The sequence below is a fragment of the Epinephelus moara genome, chromosome 18, assembly GCF_006386435.1.
Source record: "Epinephelus moara isolate mb chromosome 18, YSFRI_EMoa_1.0, whole genome shotgun sequence".
NCBI classification, from domain to species: Eukaryota; Metazoa; Chordata; class Actinopteri; order Perciformes; family Serranidae; genus Epinephelus; species Epinephelus moara.
In genome coordinates this window covers 4356520-4379703 of record NC_065523.1, presented here as the reverse complement: position 1 = coordinate 4379703, position 23184 = coordinate 4356520, and the positions used below count along the sequence as shown (strand labels likewise).

The following is a 23184-nucleotide window of genomic DNA, read 5'->3' as shown; positions in this document are numbered from 1 at the left end:
AACATGCTAACTATTATTTCTATGTCACTAGTCACTTGAAACAAATTTAGGACGATAGGAGACGGGTTGAAATAAACCGAAATTTCCCTTTAATAGTTTCATTTTGGATTTTTCTCAGAGCTTTCAACCACATCTCACAACCATTTGCTCTATTATGGCTGACTTACAGTAGGTTACTTATGAAAATTGAGCCATCTCAATTTGCTGATGAAGACTGTGACATGTGATTTGCCTAAAAAAGTTACTTAGTGGACCCTGTGTTCCACTATTTTTTCAAACCAGTTAAAACTTGCTTCTTATCCTTGTAGTAAACCTCTTCCGTTCTGTTCTCAAGGTTCGACCAATGCCTGTGAACGCACGTCGTTTGTCTTCCTTCGTCAGGAGCTTCCTGTCCGTTTGTCCAACATAATGAAGGAGATCAACCTATTGCCGGACCGACTGCTGGCCACGACCTCTGTCCAGCTGCTCCAGAGCTGGTGAGGCAGAGAGTAATTGATTAATAAAGTATCTGATTGACAGATTACTGATTCACTGACTTGTTTATTAACTGACCTTACATGTCTCTAAGTCATACAACATCCTATTCAAGTATAAATATTGTTACCTCATGTTTCTTTTCTTTTTGTGTTCACGTAACAAGAATACATGTAACGTTCCTTCATTGGAGATTTTTATGTTTTCACTTCAAGTACACAAAGTCATCTGGCTCCTCAGACTTGTGAAACATTTCCAAAACTCTTTCAAAACGTTCCTTTTTTCTGCAGAGTAGGTCCTCATTGTAAAGAATTGCAAGCTTGTTAATCCGATTGCTATGAATAGCAGGCTGCCACTGCAGTGTGAGCTCAGATATAATGACACATTACATTACAGAGCAGTAAAAGGAGAAGGAGGGAGGGTGGGTGAACTTTGTCCCAGTTCCTCCTGTAACTCCCGCCTTTCTAATTTTTGTTTTTCCTTGCCTTGCCCGCTTGCTGTTGCAGCTGAGCGGAACAGCACGTTGAGTTCGGTAGCCTCACTGCTGAATGACAAAGTGATAAACAATGTCACACTTTCAGCATCATTCATAAGAAAACTGCAATGTTGGAAGATATTGACATATTGATTGTGTTAATTAAATGTCTGTATTCTCAATGTTTTGAGGCTAATTCAAGATTTGTTCCATCTTTGGTCATGGATATGTGATCACTGACCTTTGACCTCATTAATGGAATGTTGCTGATTTTGGGAAGTTTGACAAGTTTGGTACATAGAATAATGCAGAGGAAAGTTGTGTCAGGCCTTTAAAACTGACATGATGTTGCAATATTAAGTAATAGAATTCTATGTTTATTCTATTTAATGTACTTTAGTGGGCTCATTTAAACTTTTTTTTTTGCCAGCTCTCTCTGTGTTCTCTATAATACTGAAAGCATGCTATGGTGACTCTAGGAAATATCTAGGAATTACTCACAGGCAATGATTTCTCACCAGTCATACATTTTCCGCTCAGGACAAGCTAGCATGGTGCCCTGTGACTTTCGTAACCCATAATGTGCCTTCACAAGATAGCAGCGAAATTGTCCACTGACAGAAATGTGATATTGTGATGTGATATTTTTAAGTACCTCCAGAAACTTAAAAAAAAATCTTCTAATCAGCTGACTCTAACTCAAACTGAGACAACCCACCTCCCCACAGGCTGCTGCTTGCCATCTGCTTAGAGGTGGGTTGGGCCAAAGAGGGGTCTCAGTTGTGTCAGAGTTACTTTCTATGAATCACGTCTCTCTCTCACACACACACACACACACACACACACACACACACACAAACACAAATGCATACTGCATGTCAGGACTGGTGATTGACGGTGGTGTTTACATTCTCTTCATATCTCCTTCTCTCTGCGTCTCTGTCCCCTGGCTGTAGTGGGGTTAAAGGGATAGGTCAGATCTTTTCAAGTGGGGTTGTATGAGGTAGTTGTCCATAGTCAGTGTATTACATACAGTAGATGTCATTTGGCGAGCTCTCAGTTTGGAGAAGCAGGCAGGAGTCCGGCACGAAAGCAAAGCACATTATATTGAGAGTATTTTCGCCACTTTACCGCCAGACGGCCTATTCAGTTCCCCATCTATGCTCTCATCAAGGCCACTAGACTCCATTGACAAAAACATTTTGACTCTCTGAACATGGAGCTGCTGGTCTACCACTGCCTTGATCAGTTAGTTAGTTTGTATTTTTTGTGTGACTGGATCTGAACTAACCCTTTTAAATGCCAGAGTCACACGAACATAAACAAACAAACCGAATGAGGTGGTGGTAGATAAGTAGTTACTGTGCTCAGCGAGATAAATTGACTGATTTATCAATGGAAAATATGTTTCGCTGCTGGCCCCTCCGCAGCAGTAATTGCTTAGCTTCCATGTCACTTCTCCTGCCTGCTTCATCAAACTGGGGGTGTGCCGACTGACATTTGCTGTATGTAATACACTGACTGTGGATAACGATCCCTTACAACCTTGCTTCAGAATATCCAAACTATCCCTTTAATGTGTGCATGTGTGTGTTTACCATGCTCTAGCTATTACTATCTCTTATGACAGCAGGCTTGCTGGATAGTCCGTGACTCTCCAGTGTTTGTGTTCACTCAGGTACATCCAGAGCCTGATCGAGATCCTTGAATTTCTAGACAAGAACCCCGAAGACCAAAGAGTCCTTGAGATGTAAGTATAGCACACCTGTCTGAGCAACAAAACAAACAAAAGCAGAACAGATCTGGACAGGATGACATTGCTTTCACTTGCTTCTTTTTCTCCAACCTAATCTCTGCCTTCTTTCTCTCCTCCTGTCCTTTCCCTCCTCCTCTCTTCTTTCTGTTGCCCTCCTCTGCACACCAATCCGAGGTTTGTGGAGGTCTTGGAGGGCATCAGGAACCGGCACAACGAGGTGGTGCCCACCATGGCTCAAGGAATCATTGAGTACAAAGATGCTTTCGGCCAGCAGGATGCCGTTACTGATCACAACATCCAGTACTTCCTGGACCGCTTCTACACCAGCCGCATCTCCATCCGCATGCTCATTAACCAGCACAGTGAGCTGCCACACACTCACACATGCACGCACGCACGCACATGCACACTCACACACGCACACGCACGCAGACACACACACACACACACACACACACATGCATTTGCTTCTAGACTGACTCCAGTTCATATTGCATGAACCTGTTATAACCATACCTGACCACATGACCAAAAGTCAGTGATCACACTGTCAGATTATGTAAATATATAGCTAATATTATACTATTAATCATTATAAATCCCATAACTGATAGTACTAGTGGTAGTTGTTGTAGGAATAAAAACTTTGTCCTCTTTCTTGCAGCTCTTGTCTTCAACGGCAACACGAACCCTGCCCACCCCAACACCATTGGCTGTATCGACTCCATGTGTGATGTGACAGAGGTAGCACGAGGTAAGAAGAAGGAGAAGAGAGAGAGAGAGAGAGAGAGAGAGAGAGAGAGACTTTCACAGGCGGTTTTGACCATTGGTAATTAGGTTTATATCAGCTGACACTTGCCCTTAATTCCATGATGTTCTTGTTACAATCACATGGCAATAATTTATTTAGAACGTGTGTTAAAATGGCATGTGACTCCAGTAAATACAGTGAATAACATAGAGTACGGTAGAAAAGTAAACAAAATAGAGAAGACAAAACCTTTTTTATGTTATGAGGAAGTCTTCAGTTTGCAGCTTTATATGACACGAGGCTGGATTACCAACTAGGCAAAGAGCCCTAGACTCACAGGTGCCCTGGCTCTAAAAAGCCCCACATTCAGTGCATGTGAGTTGGTTTGTAATTTAATTCTTTTGTAATCTGTTTTATTTTTGGGAATACACTCCACTCCCTGTCTTGTAGAGAGGCCCTAAATCAAAATCTAATTTTAAGAACTTCAGTGGAAACCAGTGTTAGTAGACTAACTAAACTGAGACCAAGTCATGATTAAAACCAGAGTGTGTTGAGACTGAGACAAGACCAAGACTTTTAGGGGTTGAGATTAGTTCAAGTCCAGAACAGTGAGTCTCACCATAGAGTCCACAATGACACTTACAAAATGTGGAACATGGAAACCATCAGCACTCCTCTAGTACATGTGAAAGATCCACATTCCCATAAAAACATCTAGAGAAAAATAAAGATTTCTCTTCATTCACCTCTTTTATTGCTATGCTGTATGTGTGTATGTATCAGTGTACCATGAGAAATGTCTTGATAAAATACACAAAAAAGCATTACAGAGCTGTATTTCATGTGTGAAAAGCCTAGGACACCATAATTTCTGTACAAATGCTGAAATGAATCGGTGCATACGGTGTCCATTTTGGGGTTTCCCATACATAATTCTCTCATATGGAAAATAATGTAAAACTACTGTTATTCTATTTTTTTAACTTAACTCCCGTGATACTTTGCCTCGTGGTAACCTGTCTGTTTTTAGCTGACCTGAGGCTGGTGCTGTGTGCTCATTTAAGTCATGAGGGGCACAAATAAACCTTTTTCTCTCAATAAAAATCCTCAAATTCATGGCTGCTACAGATGGAAACCAGGAAAGCGCCTGTGGTTGAAGCCGCTCTTGTCAGGTGGATTGATAACTCCCAGTCACATAATACCCCCACATAATAAATAATAAAACAGCTGTATTGTATTTTAAAACAGTGAATACAATTCAGTAAATAGCAAAAATGTCCACTTCACTACTTTATATTCATGTAATAAATAACCAAATGTCAATTAGATGGCAATCTGTTGAGAAATAAAGAAAAAGAACAGTTGTGATAATGATCACCTATAGTGATCATTTTGACCCCAACAGACGTGATCTCTGTAAGAGGTTTCGACTGTATTTTTAATCAGCTACTGTCGTGGCTGTGTTATCTATTAGGCGGGCCCAGGGCAACATTTTCCTGTTGGGTCCTCATAGCCCTCCCACCCACTGTCACCTTTGCACTGTGTATGTACTCCATCACCTCCCTTTGCACACAGCAGACTGTGCATAACAGCACGTCATCATTGCTAGAATAGAAGTAGCTGTCCTCAGGTTTTCTGTAGCTGGGGGTGACTTTTTTTACATTTTGAAATATGCACAATGTGAGCACACAAATATTAAGGTTTTTAATTTAGACTTTGACACAAGATTTTTCTCCAAGACATGGCAGAGAATTAGATAAGAATGCATGAAAAAGCTTGTATTCTACTTAGCTGCATAAATTTCCTAATTTTCAATTCTGGTGTTAATATCTAATTGAAATGTGTTTAATTTAATAACCAAAAAGTAATTGGCACACAGGAAACCTAGAACAGGCCTTACTTGGTGTCTCTTGTTGAAATATGTTGTTGCGTTGTATGAAGGGTGCACTTACTCAGCATTTGGAGGTAACAGGGCACTTACAAAATGAGCAGCAGAACAAGGGGGGCAAAACAGTGCAGTGTCCTGCTTGCTGGCTGCCACGATAGAAGACCTTGAAGATGAAGTGCATTTAAAAAGCGTTGTTGTTTTTTTATACAGATATGCATTAATGTTCCCACTGGCATTTCTAAAATCCATAATGCATTTTCATAGCCAGTTATTTTATAAACAGAGCAGTTTGGGCCAGTGTCAATCTTTGAACAGAAAGAATCAGAGCAGCTGGTTGTGATCCAACACACTTATTATCCATAATGTTTATACTGATGATAACCATGTTTTTATCACATCTGTTTATCTTTATGTTAGTTTCATTACCTGTATGCAGGGCAAAGAATAAAGATGTTTTTCCTTTCCTTTTCCTCCATCTGTCTTCAGATGCCTATGAGAGTGCTAAGCTCCTCTGTGAGCAGTATTACCTGGGAGCACCAGAGCTGGAGCTGAGACAGATGAATTGTGAGACACACACAAAAACACTGTGACAAACCACACACCAACAGTTTGTATTGATTTCTAGAGTGTGTGTGCATCGAGTTAATTATTCTCTTGCATTTTTTCTTCCCGTAGCCAACAACAATAAAGAGCCTATCCACATATCATACATCCCATCTCATCTGTACCACATACTCTTTGAGCTCTTCAAGGTAATAAATAACAGTGCATCTGCAAACACACAAAAATTAAACGCTATAGCAGGGGTATTCAGTTAAAATTCAAAGAGGTCCAGTTTCTAAAATTTCCTCCCAGCAAAAGTCGAAACTTCATAATGTCTAAATTGCATCCAATAGCCTAGGTCTGTTAAATAAATTCAACACTGCACATTTCATTTAAACAATATTTATTTTCAATTTTCAAAGTAGGATACTTTTAACATGGAAAACAAATAGTTGTTTGTACAAGAAATAAAATAAGTCCTATAGCTAGCACAATGAACTTGAGGCCTACATTGCAAGTAAAAGAAAACAGGGCCACATTTCTTCTCAATAAAACAAATACTCATCAATGGCGGAGGATATGCATACTGCACTATGACAGTACATCATTTGCTGATATTTCTGATTTTCTGGTTGTCATAGTTGACCTTGAGATTTGCATTTTTTGTCACACAATTTGTTTTTTTGGTTTACTTTTTTTTTAATTAATGTCTTGGCAGCGGCGTTCAAGCACTCCTTCACAACTGTCCTGTCACTGAAAGTTTTTCTATGTTGCCCCAAAAACCATGCAGTCTTCAGTGAGCAGTCACTTGTACTTTGCTGAGCTGTAAATTAATGTGTGATGAGCTGAGTGGATCTGTCATGCTCTAATCTCAGTTATTGGTGTTCAACCAAGGAGCTAATCTTACAAAAAAAAACAAAAATATAATGAAGCCAATAATCATCAATGGAGAAATGGTTGAGATGTTTGATGATTTTAAATATTTGGGCACATACATTGACAGCAGTCTTACTTTTCAAATAAATACGGATCACATTTTTAAAAAAAGTTTACAACGCTTCCACTTGCTACGCAAGCTCAATAATTTTGGAGTGAGTCAAACTATATAGTATATAGGAGCCTGGTGGAAAGTATCTTATCATTTAATATGATTATGTGGTATGAAAATCTGAACATTAAATGGAGAAACAAACTGCAGAAAATAGTAAACATGGCCTCCAAGACCTTAGGGAAGCCACAGAAACAGCTGACTAGTCTGTACAATGAATTCATCAGAAATAAAGCTGAGAAGATCATTAACGACCCTTCTCATCCTTTGTACAGTGAATTTGAACTTTGACCTTCAGGGAAGTGTTACAGACTACCGATGGCAAGGAAAAATCTCTATAAAAAGTCCATTGAACCAGACGCTGTCAGTGCAATAAATAAAACTAGAATGCGGTAGATATTTACCTTGACTCCTACTTTTTACTTTTGCTGAGGGTTTCTTGCACAGCAGGTTCTTTGAATAAGGCAGGTCCTAGACCTATGTTTTGTAAATTTGACTCATACAGTACTGCGTGGTGTACTTTTATGAACTGGTATGTTTTTCAGTGTGGATGAATGTGTGTTGACTGTATACTGTATTGCAAATGCAGTCATAATTTTTCAAATTTTATATTCTCTGCTCTGCAGAGTTTTTTTGTTTTGTGTGTCTTCTTGCCTTGAGACATGTCAATGGTGGAACCAAAGACAATAAAGTTTTCATATTCGTATTATTTTGTGCCCCCTCACTTGGAATTCTGTGGATATGTTTCCTCAAAGGACCTGTGTTTGGTCTGGTAGAGATGCTTAATTCCTACTTTTGATCAACGCCACAGATTAACAACAAATGAGACACAAAGGTTTACTATGGCTGCTAAAGAATGAACAATAATTGGTCCATCCATTCACTTTTAAACGTTCTGTTTTCTGTATCAACTTTCCTTACTTTCGAGCAATCCATGTCTTCTCATTCCGACATCTCTCTTCCAGTAAACAATCGATTTGAATGGCTCATTTGAATGGCGCTATGATCAAGGTAAATGATTGCAGAATTACCTGGATTAGCTGTGCCTGCAGTCTGTAGCTGCGACCGTCAGGAGGAAAAAACAACGCTCCCTGAGGACACATTACATTTTCTCATTAATTTATCAGAAATTGCTCACGGGTCCACATAGAATGTGCCCGGACCATGGTCTGCCATTTGGTGATGCCGGCACTATAGGATATACAGTATGCTGTACTACATACAGTAGTATAGGAGCGTTCTTGATAACTTAAAAGGCCACTCCAGTGGTTTAGTATTGCAATTCACTAAATTTTGGAAAGACAGATTTTGTTTTTGAATAGTTAAAATTGTACATTCAGAGGTAGCGATATCCTGACTCTTATTGTCTAGCATGGGTCAAACACCAAAATCATTGGATCCTACAATTCCCATAGTGCATCTTGATAGCATCTCTTCATTAGACCCTACGAGCATGGTAAATACCCACATCTTTCAAGTTTTCCACCCAAAGGGTGTAACACAGCCTTTCAGTGAAAAATGTGTAGTCTGTAAGTCAAGACAACGCTGATGACATCATTATGTCATAATTAACCCGTCTGTCCCCTTTTCACTCCAATAACAGTTGAGCAAGCTTGGGATATGGAAGAAGCCTCAGTCAGCTTTCACCTTTCCTGTTAAACTTTGATATGCTCTGTGCTAGACTTGTCTATGCTTAAAAAGAAACCCAAACATTGAAGATGGTTAAAAGATGTGACTTGGGGGCTGTCACAGTCAACACAGACACATCACATTGTGTATAGTCACATCTTACATTAGCAAATTAAAGTAAAATGCCAGCTAAATAGCAAGCTAACGTCTAGCTACATCAAGAGGAGTTACCCCAGTGTCAAATCATAAACACCCAGGTTTGCGTCTTCAGACTTGGCAAAGGTCCTCTAGAGCCACAGAACCAACTTCCAACTTTCTCCACAGGCTGAGAAATTCCCCTCTAACAATACTTAAGTATCCTCCCACCCATTATTACTGTACCCATGAGCCTAAACAGCTGCTGGTACCAGCCAACCAGAATCCCTTTAACACCAATTTTAGTGTTAAAACATGTTCAAAACACAAGTGTGTATTCATAATCTAAATACTATTAAATATATACCAAGTGAATTCAGATTCCAAAAGTGAATGTATTGACTTAAGCAACTGGTGCAGTGGAGTTTTAGAACACACTGAACTTCCCTTAATATCCTCTAATATCTACCTTTGAATAAAAGTGTCAACCAACCAGTTTTGGCCACAAAACAGCTGATAAACCACTCTGTTTTCTGTCCATAGAATGCCATGAGAGCAACCATTGAGAACCACGAGGCCAGCAGGACCCTCCCACCCATCAAAGTCATGGTCGCTCTTGGTGGAGAAGACCTGTCAATAAAGGTAAGTGACTCCTACATGAGTGCATACACCATTCATGACGGCAGGAGAATCTATGAAACCCCAGAATGCATTAGCAAATATCAACAACAAAGCTTTCTCTAAAATGACAAGTTGAAAGAATAAGAAAGGTGTAAGTTATAAGCCCCAAATTCTCAAACCAAAAATAGAAACAGTTGGCTCAACTGAAACTTCTTTATTCCAAATAAAACCACAATAATCCTCCCTAAAGCCATGCTCAAACATGTAACACATACTTTATTTGCATACTCTAAGGTGATTATGAGATGCTTGTTTAAAAGAAGCTATGGAAAGAATAGTAAATGGACCTGCAATGGTACAGCGCCTTTCTAGTCATCCGACCACTTAAAGCGCTTTTTACACTACGAGTCACATTCACCCATTCACACACACACATTCATACATTGGTGGCCGAGGCTACCACACAAGGTGCCACCTGCTACTCAGTTTTAACACACTCACACATCGATGGAACAGCCATTGGGAGCAATTTGGGGTTCAGTATCTTGCTCAAGGATACGTTGACATGCAGACTGGAGGAGCCTGGGAATGAACCGCTGTGCTTTCGATTTTTGGATGACCCGCTCTACCTCTGAGCCACAGAAGGAGTGGAATGAATTCTTTCCATTCTTTTTGTCCCCATTCTGAAACTATGCTTTCCCCCTTTGCCCCGTTGTCCTTGTTACTCCAACTGACTGCTGTTCAGCTGCTTAATTAGGTTGCATAAATCCTATAAATCCTCATTGTCATCTTTCCAGATTCCACGCTCATTCATTAACGTAATCGGCTCCTGGCACCTACATCCATATTAAGAAATGATTAACTCAACACACTGTTGTTTGATACTTGCAACCATTGCACTGATTGCCTAACATGGAAAAACTGACTGCGTTCCACTACCCATACTACTGTAACATTTAGTATGCCAGAAAAAGATTTTATATGTCCCAATACACAGTTTGTCAGATGCAGTATGCCAAAAATACCAGCAATGCATGCAGCTGCATTTTGCAGTATGCAAGACAGCATGTTTTTCAGGCTAGTCTGACCCACAGTCCTCTGCACATTGGACGATACGTCATATCGACCGAGCTGCAAACAGATGAAAGCTTGTGGACAGCTGACAGAAGCCTCATTAACGAATTACAGCGCATTCAAGTGACTGATGACCTATTGAATAGGTAATTATGATTATGTGAAATTATTATGAATGAAATTATTAGTATGTATTATGAACATAATACTGGCTGTTACAATGTATGCGTTTTGTATCACCAAGGTAACGTTAAAGTGATAACATAATGCAAGAGGCTCAAAGTTTAAAACAAATAGTGTTATGAGGAACAGTTGTATGTCCCAACAGCATACACACGCACACACACACACACACACACACACACACACACACACACGTAAATGGTCAACTTGTCTTCTGTGTTATGCTAACAAGTGCTCCAAGATGAGATTTTCCCCCTTTTGTAGTGATTAAAGACATCATGACTGCTAAATTATCAATGCTGTGATAACCTCTCCATAATCTTTGTCCCCCTGCAGATGAGTGACAGAGGAAATGGTGTTCCCTTCAGGAAGACAGAGCGTCTGTTCAGCTACATGTACTCCACAGCTCCCAGACCCTCCATAGGAGACAAACACAGAGCCCCACTGGTGAGCAACCCACACACAAACACTCAAACAGTATGCACAAAATTAGTATGAACACATGAGGAGAGCTGTGTGCATGTGTGTGTGTGTGTGTGTGTGTGTGTGTGTGTGTGTGTGTGTGTGTGTGTGTGTTTGTACAGGCAGGGTTCGGCTACGGTCTGCCCATCTCTCGTCTCTACGCTCGCTACTTTCAGGGAGACTTACAGCTCTACTCTATGGAGGGTCATGGCACTGATGCAGTCATACACCTGAAGGTAATACATTGGTTACATACACAAATGCATGCTCCAACATATTTCTTGATGTAAATAGTCATTGTCGGGTAGTCGGATTGGGTACAAAGATCAGGGCCCTACTCTTGAAATGGGGCCCAGCTGTGTATCTTAAATAGCCCTGGCTTCTCATTTTTAAATAAAGGCAACATGAGAGGAGAGTCAAAACTATCAGCTATTACAACACATTTTTACAGAAGCTGCACAGCAACTCATTACACTTGTTCTTTTTATGAAATGAAACTTTGACAAGAATGATCATAATGCAAATCAGAGATTTAAGTATTTAACAAATGTGTGTGAGTTATGATTTAAAAAAAATCTACTTTAAAGGAATTGTTCAGCATTTTTGGGGAATGCACTTACTGTCAAGAGTTAGATATGTAAACTTATCCCTCTCACCATAAGCCTTATCTTAGCAGGAGTCTCAGCTCGTTGAGTGGCAACTTCACGACAAGACTCCAAGAAGTCACTGCCACTGTCCTTTTCCCTAACCAATCAATGTATAGTCATGTTTCCACCAAACACTTTAGGTATGGTTCCTTTGGAACCAAAAGTAACCCCTCAGACATGATACCTAGACCCTAGATCCATTTAGCGTTTCCACTGCAATAGGGCTGCAGCTATTGATTCTTTTAGTAATCGAGTATTCTGTCGATTATTCTGGCAATTAATCAAGTAATCGGATAAGAAATACTTTGTGTTTTTATTAAATTACTGTAGCTATATTTAAGAGGAACAGTAATATACAAAAGAGAAAATAATAAAAGTCTCTGAAATGAGAGAAATTAGCAACAAATTTGTTCTTACTCAGTTGAACATGGTGATTGATATTTATTACTTGGCCTTTATAAATATCATAGTTTAAGTTCCTATGACTGGCTAATTTAGACTGATTCAATGTGGGCAAAGGGTGCCTTACACCTGCTGACCCTACTTACTGCAATCCAAATGAATATACTTGCTGTACTTGTGCATTTGGGTTCCATTTTCTACTGTGTGTGTGTGTGTCTGAGAGAAATTGAGGGGGTGCATGTGTTAGTGTGTAAGGGGTGCGTGTGTGTTAATGTGTAAGTAAGTAAGTAAATTTTATTTCTATAGCACTTTTCACAGATAAAATCACAAAGTGTTTTACAGCAAGAATAACAAGCAATAAAATACAGAGACAACACAGAAAACACACAATGGCACAGAAAACAAATAAAGTCACAGAGGCCCAAAAACATCAACTTCAGTAAAAAGGCTGTCTAAAAAGATAAGTTTTTAGTTCTCTCTTAAAACCTTCAGTGGATTCTATGCTATGCAGAGTCAGAGGTAGTGCATTCCAAAGGCGTGGAGTACTGGCTTGGAAAGAACAATCTCCTCGTGTTTTGAAATGGGTGCGGGGGACCATCAGGAGTTTCTGATCAGATGACCTTAGTGAACGTGAGGGAGTCTGACTAACAACATATATGAAGCTAAGGCTTTGACAAATTGACTGCAGCATTTTATTTTCTGTGTTTCTATTTTATCTAGCAAAACATGGCTAATACATCATCAGGGAACATTAGCCACCGCAATGATTTCTGTCATTATTCAGCCATTATAAAGCTATAATACATGTACATTCTTTACATGCATTACGAATGTCAGCTAGCAATCACTGATTAAAGTTAAATGAAATTAAACGCGAAGTTAACGTTACCTTGTTGTGTCAGGTCCGTTTGGTGAAACCGATGCATACACTGAATGTTTTCTACTTAGATGTTGTAGCATTGAGGACATGCTATTGTGGTATGCTAACTCTGTTTTGCAATACACACTGAAATCTTTTCTTTTCGTTTGGGACTTGTAATGATCCCTCACCCTTGACACTTTCTTTGGGTTGTCTCTCTCTCTTGTCTTGTCCCTCTTCCTCCACTGTTTTGCAATCCGCCCTTCACATCCATGATACAGCTGCGTAGGCTATCAACAGCGAAAGTAATATATGCGCAGCAAATGATTTTCCATGAGGCTTTTTAGTAATCGAATTATTTGAGTTACTCGAGGAATCGCTTCAGCCCTACACTGCAAACAGTACTCCTAAATGAGGGTGGGGTCATTGTCACTCACTGCTCTGTCCAGCAGTTGCTGTATTTCCTCATCATTGACACAGATGGAAGATTGCACCTTGTTTATCATCCACTTAACAGGGTTGCACGTTGACATTTTCATAACAAAGAGGAACAGGCTGCAATGAGAGTCTCTCTCCATGGGATATTTAAAGACTGCAGGTTTTTGCAGGTTGCAGGTTTTTTTAGTCCTACTCAGGCAAGCACAGGGGTTTACTTTTGCTGGAGCCCACAGGAACAATGCTTTGCCAAGCTCTTTTTCTCCAATTGAGGATTAGAATATATGCTACATATATATCCGGTCCAAATTAATATATATTTTTAAATGCTTGAAGATTCACTCATTACTAAAAGTGTATGTCAGATAAAAACTAATTGAATGGTCAAAGTTGTCATATTGAAATTTAAGGTGTGTTGATGGATTCATGTCATCAGCTCATGCATTGAGTAACATTACAAGTAAATGTCCCACCTTAAAAGTTGCCGGCAGTTGGCCTAGTGAAGTAAGTTATTTTTTTCTCAGACCACAGCTGCTGTGAGAGGCAGCAAAACATCTTTTAATTTTACAGTTATAGTTTACTACTGTGTGTAAAACTCTCCACGGTATGAACAGTGGTCACATAAAACCAGCCACAGCTCAGCCCCTGAGAAGAGTGACCATTCGCTACTGACCAATCAACAGACTGCAGTGTTTGTAGCTCCACCTTTTAGTACCAGATCTGTGTGCTAGGCACCACAATAGAGGGGTGACCAAAAATGGAGACAGTAAGGAATGTTTCCATTGGTACCATCCACAACTTTTCACACCGGAAACGGAAAATGCCACAGGTATGTAGTAGTGACACTTGTGAATGTCTTGGTTGCATCTCAGCATGCTGAACTGCTTTTTTTTCCTTGATCTGTGTACAAAACCGATTGAATGCAGGTATCATTTGACAGGCTGATAACTTAAAGCCTCTGGAAACCCAAATCCACAATAGCCTTCTAACTATGTAATTTAGGGTCTTATGTACATAATATTAAACATGTAAAACAGTTAGAAATATGTTTCCATCCAAATTCGAAATATCTGTCTTTTAAGTTTTTGTACATTCTTGAAATTGGGTTTGATTTGTCCGTGGTTATCTCTGAGATTTATTACGCAATAAATTCCAAACCAATCATAAATCATCTGTCAGTTGTCTCATCCCGCCCCCCAGTGGCAGCGCAACAAAACCTTTCTGCTCCAGCTAAATCTGCCTCTTTGAGTCTGAGTCAACTCCTCTTTCTAGTCTGATGTTTAGAAAATACAGATCGTAAACTGGCTGAACCGCTCGGCTGCCTCTGCCTCTGGCGGGCTCCCAGCAGCACTCGAATCAGGTTGACCGGCTCCAGAGCCCGGACAATCGAGCCTTTGCAGCTCGTGGAGGTGCAGGAAGAGGCGGCTTGTGAGCGGCCGGACTTGCCCCCCGGGCCCGGTGCCCGTGTCGGCTCGCAGGGAGGGGACGTAATGTGCACCCTTCCTCACCCCTAACCCCAACCCCAAGCAGTTAGCTTTGCTACGCATAAACATATCCCCAATCGCGGAGGTGATGCTGCGGGAAACAACACAATTTTAGCCGGAGGGGAACATTATTCGAGGCGGGCAAATACTTCTACACAACGCCAGAGAGACGGCCGGCCGGCACCAGTCTCTCCCGCTTTGACGGTCGGTGTGTGTGTCAGAGTAAAGACATATTTAATCTATTAAGACTGTATGTGTTTGAATGAAAAAGGCTATTTTCAGAAAAACGGAGCAGATTTATGTTTTCAATGAAAACGTATCTCAATGAAGAAAGGCAAAGCGCTAGCCTCCCGTTGTCATTCATCTCTGCTAACGGCCGGGCTCAACCGGGCACGTCTGCAGCACGAGTCCCGTAGCAGCTCGCCCCCCTGTTAATCAATTACAGCGGCTCCACCGGCAACGAGAGCGGCGCGACAACTCTATTTTATGCGGCTCTTCTATTGTTTATCCGTGACACTGTGTCCGTGGCGGACATTTGAAAGCGAGTAGATGACAAACAGTACAGTAAACTTGTAGATAACTCAAATATATGTAATAACTTAGGTGGAAAATGCTTTAACATTTCATGCAGCCTACATGCAGCCTCTCGGCTCAGCAAACGGTAAACAACCCCGCTGGCTTCTCTACGTGCCGCTTCCGTACGCAGTCAGTGGAGCCCAAATGAATACGCCGCAACGCTACGCTGTACGTTTGCAGCCGGTGGAGCCTGGCCGTAACATTGCATGTAAAAGTTATGCTAACTATTCTACGAAGTAACATTAATATGAATCACAAAACATTTTGAAACTTACCATTCAGTGACCACCTGAAAGGAATCATTTTCAGCTTCTGCTACGTCCTCTGAATCATCAGAGGGCTCAAACATGTACGGCTGGATTAAATTTGTGGCAGCCATTGCTGAGCCAGGGAGATATCAATCAAAACGAGGGAGCTGTCAATCAGAGCGTTATCTGCCACGCCCACTCTGTCCTGGCAAGTGGTCTGAACAGCAAAATGAGCTGTTTTTAAACCAGGTTTTCTAATAGTTATTAATGGTTATTTTCACTCAGACTTTTGTGGATGATTAATGAGACACTCGACTTTGATATAATATATGCATTTTTACTATTTCAAGCTGTGTTTCCAAAGGCTTTAAAGGTATCAAGTGCCAATACCCAGCCCTCTCTATTGTGCTTTCCATTGTTGTTATTACTCCTCATTGGTTCTGGCATACCGCTTGACAACTATTAACAATAGCTTGACAAGGTATTAGTCCTGCTCATTGGTAATGTTTTTTTATTGTAACAGACAAACCACTGTTGACGCTAGATGAATCAGTCAACTTGAACTTGGTTGAGTGGGCAGATTTAATGGTCTGGACCCAGGCAAGAACCCAACTGCACTAGCTGGTCTGTGTAGGACGTGTTGCTCTGACAACCATTTAGATTAATTTAAAATGATAAATCCAAACTTGTGCCAGGTTGTTAACAATCAAATGAAGCTAACAAGGTCATCCATGTACAAAGATCGAGGCCCAGGTATAGAGTGAATAACACTAAGGCAGAGGAAGTATTCGGAAAAACCACCCCTATGATCCCTGCATTTAAGTCTGTTCTCTGTCTGTCTCTAGGCATTGTCTACAGACTCAGTGGAAAGGCTGCCAGTGTTTAACAAGACCGCTCTGCGTCACTACAAGCTGAGTTTGGAGGCAGATGATTGGTGCATCCCCTCCAAGGAGCCGCTGGACCTGGCTGTGTACCGTGCTGCCAAGTGATTCAGTCATGACCTGACATGACTTCTGACACAAACCCTTAAAAGCATACCATTAAAAGTCCTTCAAAAGCAGGACATGGTTGGATCAGAACTATTGGCCCAGCGATGGACCAAAGCTGAAGTGACCAAAAGTGGCCAAGGAGATCAAAGAGAAGGCACAGCATGGATTGTCAAGGAACTTCCTTGATATGAGCTTCCATCTTCTTCCTGTTTCTCCCTCTGCTTTCTTCACATGTGTGATATACATAGAGGAAGACGAGAACAAAATTGACATTCTGGGTCAAGATGGCGGATGGTCAAAGATGCAGTGATAGAAAGCCAGAAAGAGAGAGAGAGAGAGTGATGGAGAGGTGAGCTGAACTGATAGTAGTGCTGGATGTTTTGAAGACAATCTCTATTTTGTCTGAGCAGTATTGGGATTTAGGAACACATTTCACCCAAATGTTAGCAACCCATTATGCTGATTCCTTTTAATTAAGGTTTTTTAGGGTGCCTCTCAACCAGTCAGGTCTTTTAGTTCAGAGGTGCCAACAGAATATTTTCCGCAGTAAGTGGATTAAGTGCCTGTTCATGCTGACTGAGAAGTGTGTTTTTTCAACACTATGCAAACTATGTATTTCTTTTTTCTCGTCTTGTTAAAACTGACAGTGTAAATCCTCCCTTGAGTTCCTGTTTTGTGAACAGATGTTCAGCTGCTCAGTTGCTTACAGTGCCGAGGACTAAGGATCATTTGGTTAGAGTTTAGCAGGTACTATAACATTGTCAAAGAGTTATGTAAACTGGAATGTGCCTTTATCAGTGTGTCATAAAGATCTGTAAGAGGTCTAAACTGCAATGACTGACTGCGTATGAAAATAATCACTGTAATAACTATTTTACTGTAAATTGTGATTTACTGTGTGTATTTGCAGATATGTGTGCTCCAGATGTTGTTTTATTTCATCACTTGAGGTGTCTGAATTTTATTTTATATTTGAAGTGAATTGTTCATATTGGAGGACTTCTATTTTTTTTTTATAAAGAAATCATCCTGAAATTAATTTTACATGTTCTCTTTATATTTTGAGTGAATTCACTTTTGCCAATTCAGGATTACGTCCTTGGTAGTTTTACTGACAGAGTGTGTGTCTCAAAGGACATGAATTGTGCAGGGGGGAAGTAACAGATCTGAAAATGGACCAATCAGGCACTGAGTTATATAACACAAGATACACAAGTACAATCGTGTGTGTGTGTGTGTGTGTGTGTGTGTGTGTGTGTGTGTGTGTGTGTGTGTGTGTGTGTGTTTCTTTGTGTCAATGACCTGGAATAGTTCATAATGGTAGGCTACAAGGGTCGATGCAGGGACTTTGCCTGTCATGCAGGGTATGTTTAATGGGACTTTGGTTATCATGCAGAGTGTGTGTGTGTGTGTGTGTGTGTGTGAATATAAGAGATCAACTTGCTCTCTCAAAGAGAAAGAGGGAGGTTATAAATAATTGAGTGGAGCGAAGGAGTGACAAATGTCTTGCAGCTATGGTGTTATTGAACAGCAAACAAGTTGTCAAGGTAACAGGTTGGGATGACCTTAAAACAGGTTAATCAAGATCTACTGTAATACACTAAAGCCTCCACCCTGACAGCAGTTGCCTGAGGACCAGGCTGGTCTTACTCTGCAGCTATTTTATTGCCAACAAACCCAATGAAAAGATCAAGAGCAATAATGTGCTAGTTATCCCCAATGGGTAGGGGAGAGTGGGGTTGGTTGGGACTCTGACCTTTTAGCAAGTTAGTAAGCAGCTGTGCCTATGCCATTCAGCCACATCCTCTTCACCTTCAACCTCAAAGTGGAGACCTCCTGACCTCCTCTATGGTTGACCCTTGAATGGGATCAAGTACAACAATTTACTTACTGACTTAAATTACTGACAATACAAGTTATATGTTTACATGATAAATAAAAGTATTTTTATCATTAAAACACATTTTGACATGCCATCTGATGCTCCCACTCCCTAGGTATTGTGAAATGGTTCAGTCCATTTGACAGAGGAGGGTCAGATACATGATGCGTAGAAATCACAAGCGCTGTTAATGTAAACGTGAGGCTTACTGCAGCCTGATAAGCTGCGTCAGAATGCCTCATCAGAAACCAGAGACTACTAAAGGAAAAGCCAGAGTACACAGTAGGGCTGCTCGATTAATCGAATTCTAATCTATATTACGATTTGGGCTTTCAAAGATTATGAAAACAAAATAATCGACATAAAATGATTATGCGTTTCTTGTCAGTTTACTCTCGTTGTCTTGTGTTGCAAATCAAACGCACCCGAAAGCCGCACATGCGCAATACTGCCCACTCCCCTCCTCTCCTCTATTCACTCCACGAGCCAGTCAAATAGGTGAAATCGAATAATGCAAGGGGCAGGTGATCGCCGAAGATTTCAAAAACAGCGTGTGGAAAATGGCAGAGGGAGAGTGAGAGAGGTTGGTCTGTGTGTGTGCCGAACTCCTCCGTGCGCGATACAGAGAGCAGAGGAGAATTGTAAACGCGCGACCATGTGGAGACAGAAATGACATGCCGTTGTGTAAATAAGTCATCACGTGCGCTGCATAATTGTTTGCATAATCGTGATTTCTATTTTGACCAAAATAATGGTGATTATGATTTTTTCCATAATAGAGCAGCCCTAGTACACAGAACAAGAAAATGAAAGGAGATGAGAGGTGATGGACTTTAAAAAAAAAAAAAAAGTGAAGAAGCGGCAGGTGTGACAGGCACAGCTGTTTTGGTCGTGTCCGACATTGCACAAAATGATACCTCATTATGATACCTCATTTGTGATGCCTTACAAAAGAGATAACAGCGTACACTGCTGTTACAGGCCAAAAAATTGAGTTTAGCATTAGCTGAGGCAGAACATGATGTCAGTCTCAGCTCACATCCCAGCTTGGGGGAGGGGGGTTTGGTCTTTGCTGCTACTCTCCCTGTTGTAGGCTTTCCATGTAGGCGCATGGAGGGGCAGGGAGGTTTGCTCTCTGTGCCTTGGGCTTTCCTTGTTTGTGTGTGGAAGGGTGGAGAAGTGTGCTCTTACTGTCTTAGGCTTTCTGTGAAACCTGAGGAAAGGCAGAGAGGCCCCAGAGCACAATTTCACAATTTGCCTACGGACAGAAGGCTAAAATGCTACATTAACAAAATACCTTTGTCCATGTGTACTAGGCCTTAGACTGAGTAAAATCTTTATTTACAACTTTCTGTTGGTATAAAGTCCACACAGTTTGAAATGTGGCAAAAAAAAAGAAGTAAGAAAGTTTTATAATGTCTAAGTTTTCTTTTTCTTTTTGTAATAGTCTTATGAGACAAAACTGGATATTAATAGCAACGGTGCTTAATTTGAGCTGGAACGTACTGGAACGCATACCAGGATCTTTTCAGAAAAGGCCCTGGTGCATTCCGGAACTAATTTGCATGGGTCTAGAACTTTTCACATCTAAAAACTACATATAGTATTGGCTGATGTCACTAGTGTTGCAGGGTGGAGTACCGTAGTACTATGGTGCCTCACGTACCACTACTGCGGGATAAGTTCAAAGTCCAATCGCAAGAGGGTGAGTGTCCATGCGCCATCCAATAACGGCGCACGCTGGCCACCTGGCACTCAATATGCTGCTGTAGTGGTTTGTTTTCCAGACGTGAGTATCTTTGAGCAGTGAAAGTTATTATTTATTTCTTTTTACTTGTCAGCAGTGATTTGTTTTCCACAGAGCTCTACGTGCGAGCATTTTACTCGCATTTGCGACTAAAAATAGTTTTGTGCGAGCAAAATAAATCATTCAGCACGAAGACAGATTTCAACCAGCAGCAGAAATGAAAGGCGAATCCTGCTGGTTGTGGGTTGAACGGGGGTCACAGACAGGAATACAGCGGTCAAATAGCCTACGGCGGCTCTGCTGTGCAAGATAACGGCTTACCGGCGACAGAGAAGTCTGATTCCAGGTCCAGTAGCCTAATTTCCTCTTTCGTTGGCGTCATGACTGCCCAGTAGTACCTGGACAACCGAGCCGTGGCGGCACACAGGTATGTGGCGTGTCAGAGGATAAACGAGCCGTTCACATTTCTCTCTTTGTGGCAGGTAACGGTCCACAAACCTCACCGCACTTTAGGGACTGTTCTTTACTTATGAAGGGACTGTTCTTCTGTTCTGTTTTATTTTATTTATTTTATTTCAATCCCCCCTATGTTAATCACTTATTGATGCTGTTTTTGAAGTATGAGTAAGTCAATAAGTAATTTATTCCATTGAAATATCAGTGATGTATAATAGGCACATCTGCCTAATTTTTGTTGTGGTATTGTGATACTACTCAGAACCGTGATACTTTCACTGGTATCATAGTGTGGGTCCCAATTTTGGTACCGTGACAACACTAGATGTCACAACCATTCCATTCGGAGTTGCGCAGTGAGGCGGCTCGGGTGCCGCTTAAAGAAATGTTCCCCCACTTTTGGGAGTGGGGGAACACTGCTCTCTCAGAGGCCAAAAGTGTTCCCCTACTTCTACTTTTACAAATTAAGCACTGAATAGCAAGATTCAAACTCCAAACTATACAAGCAAAGCACACTCTGCAGCAAAATGCTAATGACCTGAGTCTGATACAACTAATGTCTGCACACACACACACGCATGCATGCGCACGCACGCACGCATGCACGCACGCACGCACACACACACACACACACACACACACACACACACACACACACACACACCCTGTCCTCATTATACCTAACCAAGACTGGTTCATGACAGCATGAATGTGTTGACAGTAGTTCGACGCAGTTATGTAATGAGTGAACAAGCCAATACCTGGTCCCTGTTAGAGCAGAACATTGCCCAGGTTACCCTGCTCTGTGTTTGTACTGTCATTACACCATATCTGACATATCAATGATATCTTACACAAACAAAAGCACAGGAAACCCCTTTCACATTGATTATTGTTAAGGCTCCTACCCAATCCCAATGTTCTGTTCTGGTCCTGGAGCATCCTTAACGGCTCAAAACTAAGACTCAACAATGTTAAATCAATTCTTTGTTAAAAGTGTGTTGTATGCCTGACAACTGCATTTGAGTCAAGCCCCTGCTTCTCCCTCTTAAATTGCCCTTGTGGCAGCCACACACAAATTGAGCAGCATCATGTCTCCTTCATCTGGCATGTCACTAACTTGGCTTCTTCTCCGGAGCCTTTGTGCTCCACTGTCTCGCAGGTTAACTTATATCGCCTGGATAGTGTGATGTGTGTGGTTGTGCTGCTGGCGTGGTCCTGCCTGATGTCTCCTGCTGCTGTTACACATATGATTATTGTCACATATGTATACTATACTATACTTTCAACATATTGAACCACAATACCCGTTATTATTATTATAATATTATTACTTTAATTAATGTTGTTGTAAGCTGTCATCATTACTATCTGTCATGCATCTCTCTCTGTCTTTCTTTCTGTCGTGTTGTGTCGTACGGATTTCTGTTAATTTATCATGTTGATCTGTTCTGTACGACATCTATTGCACGTCTGTCCGTCCTGGAGGAGTGATCCCTCCTCAGTTGCTCTTCCTGAGGTTTCTACCGTTTTTTTTCCCCCGTTAAAGGTTTTTTTGGGGGGAGTTTTTGTGATTTTGTGATATTGGGCTTTATAAAAAAAATGGATTGATTGACTGATTGATCTGCCGTCATGGATAGCCAGGTAAAAATAGTGTTTTCCCAAGGCCTCTGCATTATTTGTCACTGTTGTGATTAAACCAATATTTAAACAAGTCAATACAGCCCATGGTAGGGCTGCCCAGAAAAGCCTGAGGGGGAAGTGATGTCACCAGTCATTTCATTACAGCCACATGACGAACCAACTATACCTGTTGTCATCCACGAACAAGCATATCCTTTTATGGTGGACACAGGGGCTACATATTCATGCATTGGAAAAGAAGGCTCTAAACTCCCCCTCTCTAAGTCATCCATCAAGACCATAGGCTTCTCTGGGAAATCACAAGTCATACCATTGACAGAGCCCGTTCCAATGCTCATCACAGGAAAAGTCATATTTGCACCCCTACTCTACTCAACTCATGCGCCAGTGAACCTTCTAGGCCGAGATATATTGTGCCCTCTTAAAGCTAAGATCATGTGTACTCAAGATGGATTATATCTAGATTTCCCCGAGGAACCTCCACAAAGCATGATGCCACAGCTGCCCGTGAACGCCACAGAGACGCCACAGGCAGGGGCGGCTCTAGACCAGAATTACCGGGGGGGCCGAGGTGGGGCCAGTGTTTTTTTAGGGGGGCACATATAAGGACAAAAGAGGGCAATATTTATGCGTTCAAAATGATTAGTTTATTTAAAAACAAAACAAAACACATTATTTTATGAATGTTTGTCTTATATCTGTACAATGACACTTTTATCTGCACAATAACACTTTTATCTGCACAATAACACGTTTATCTGCACAATAACATTTTT

General features: G+C 41.1%; 1 protein-coding gene across 1 annotated transcript in view; it reads left to right on the top strand.

Annotated features, from left to right (window-relative positions):
• Nucleotides 1-17718, top strand: part of LOC126404990 (pyruvate dehydrogenase (acetyl-transferring) kinase isozyme 2, mitochondrial-like) — a 21314-nt gene extending 3596 nt beyond the window's left edge. The window contains exons 2-11 of the mRNA XM_050068473.1: nt 335-476; nt 2628-2699; nt 2880-3067; nt 3370-3459; nt 5831-5908; nt 6020-6096; nt 9243-9341; nt 10914-11024; nt 11162-11275; nt 16536-17718. Coding sequence (XP_049924430.1) covers nt 335-476; nt 2628-2699; nt 2880-3067; nt 3370-3459; nt 5831-5908; nt 6020-6096; nt 9243-9341; nt 10914-11024; nt 11162-11275; nt 16536-16679 — 1115 coding nt within the window. The 3' untranslated portion in view covers nt 16680-17718. The remainder of the gene's footprint in view (nt 1-334; nt 477-2627; nt 2700-2879; nt 3068-3369; nt 3460-5830; nt 5909-6019; nt 6097-9242; nt 9342-10913; nt 11025-11161; nt 11276-16535) is intronic.
• Nucleotides 17719-23184: the final 5466 nt, after the last annotated feature.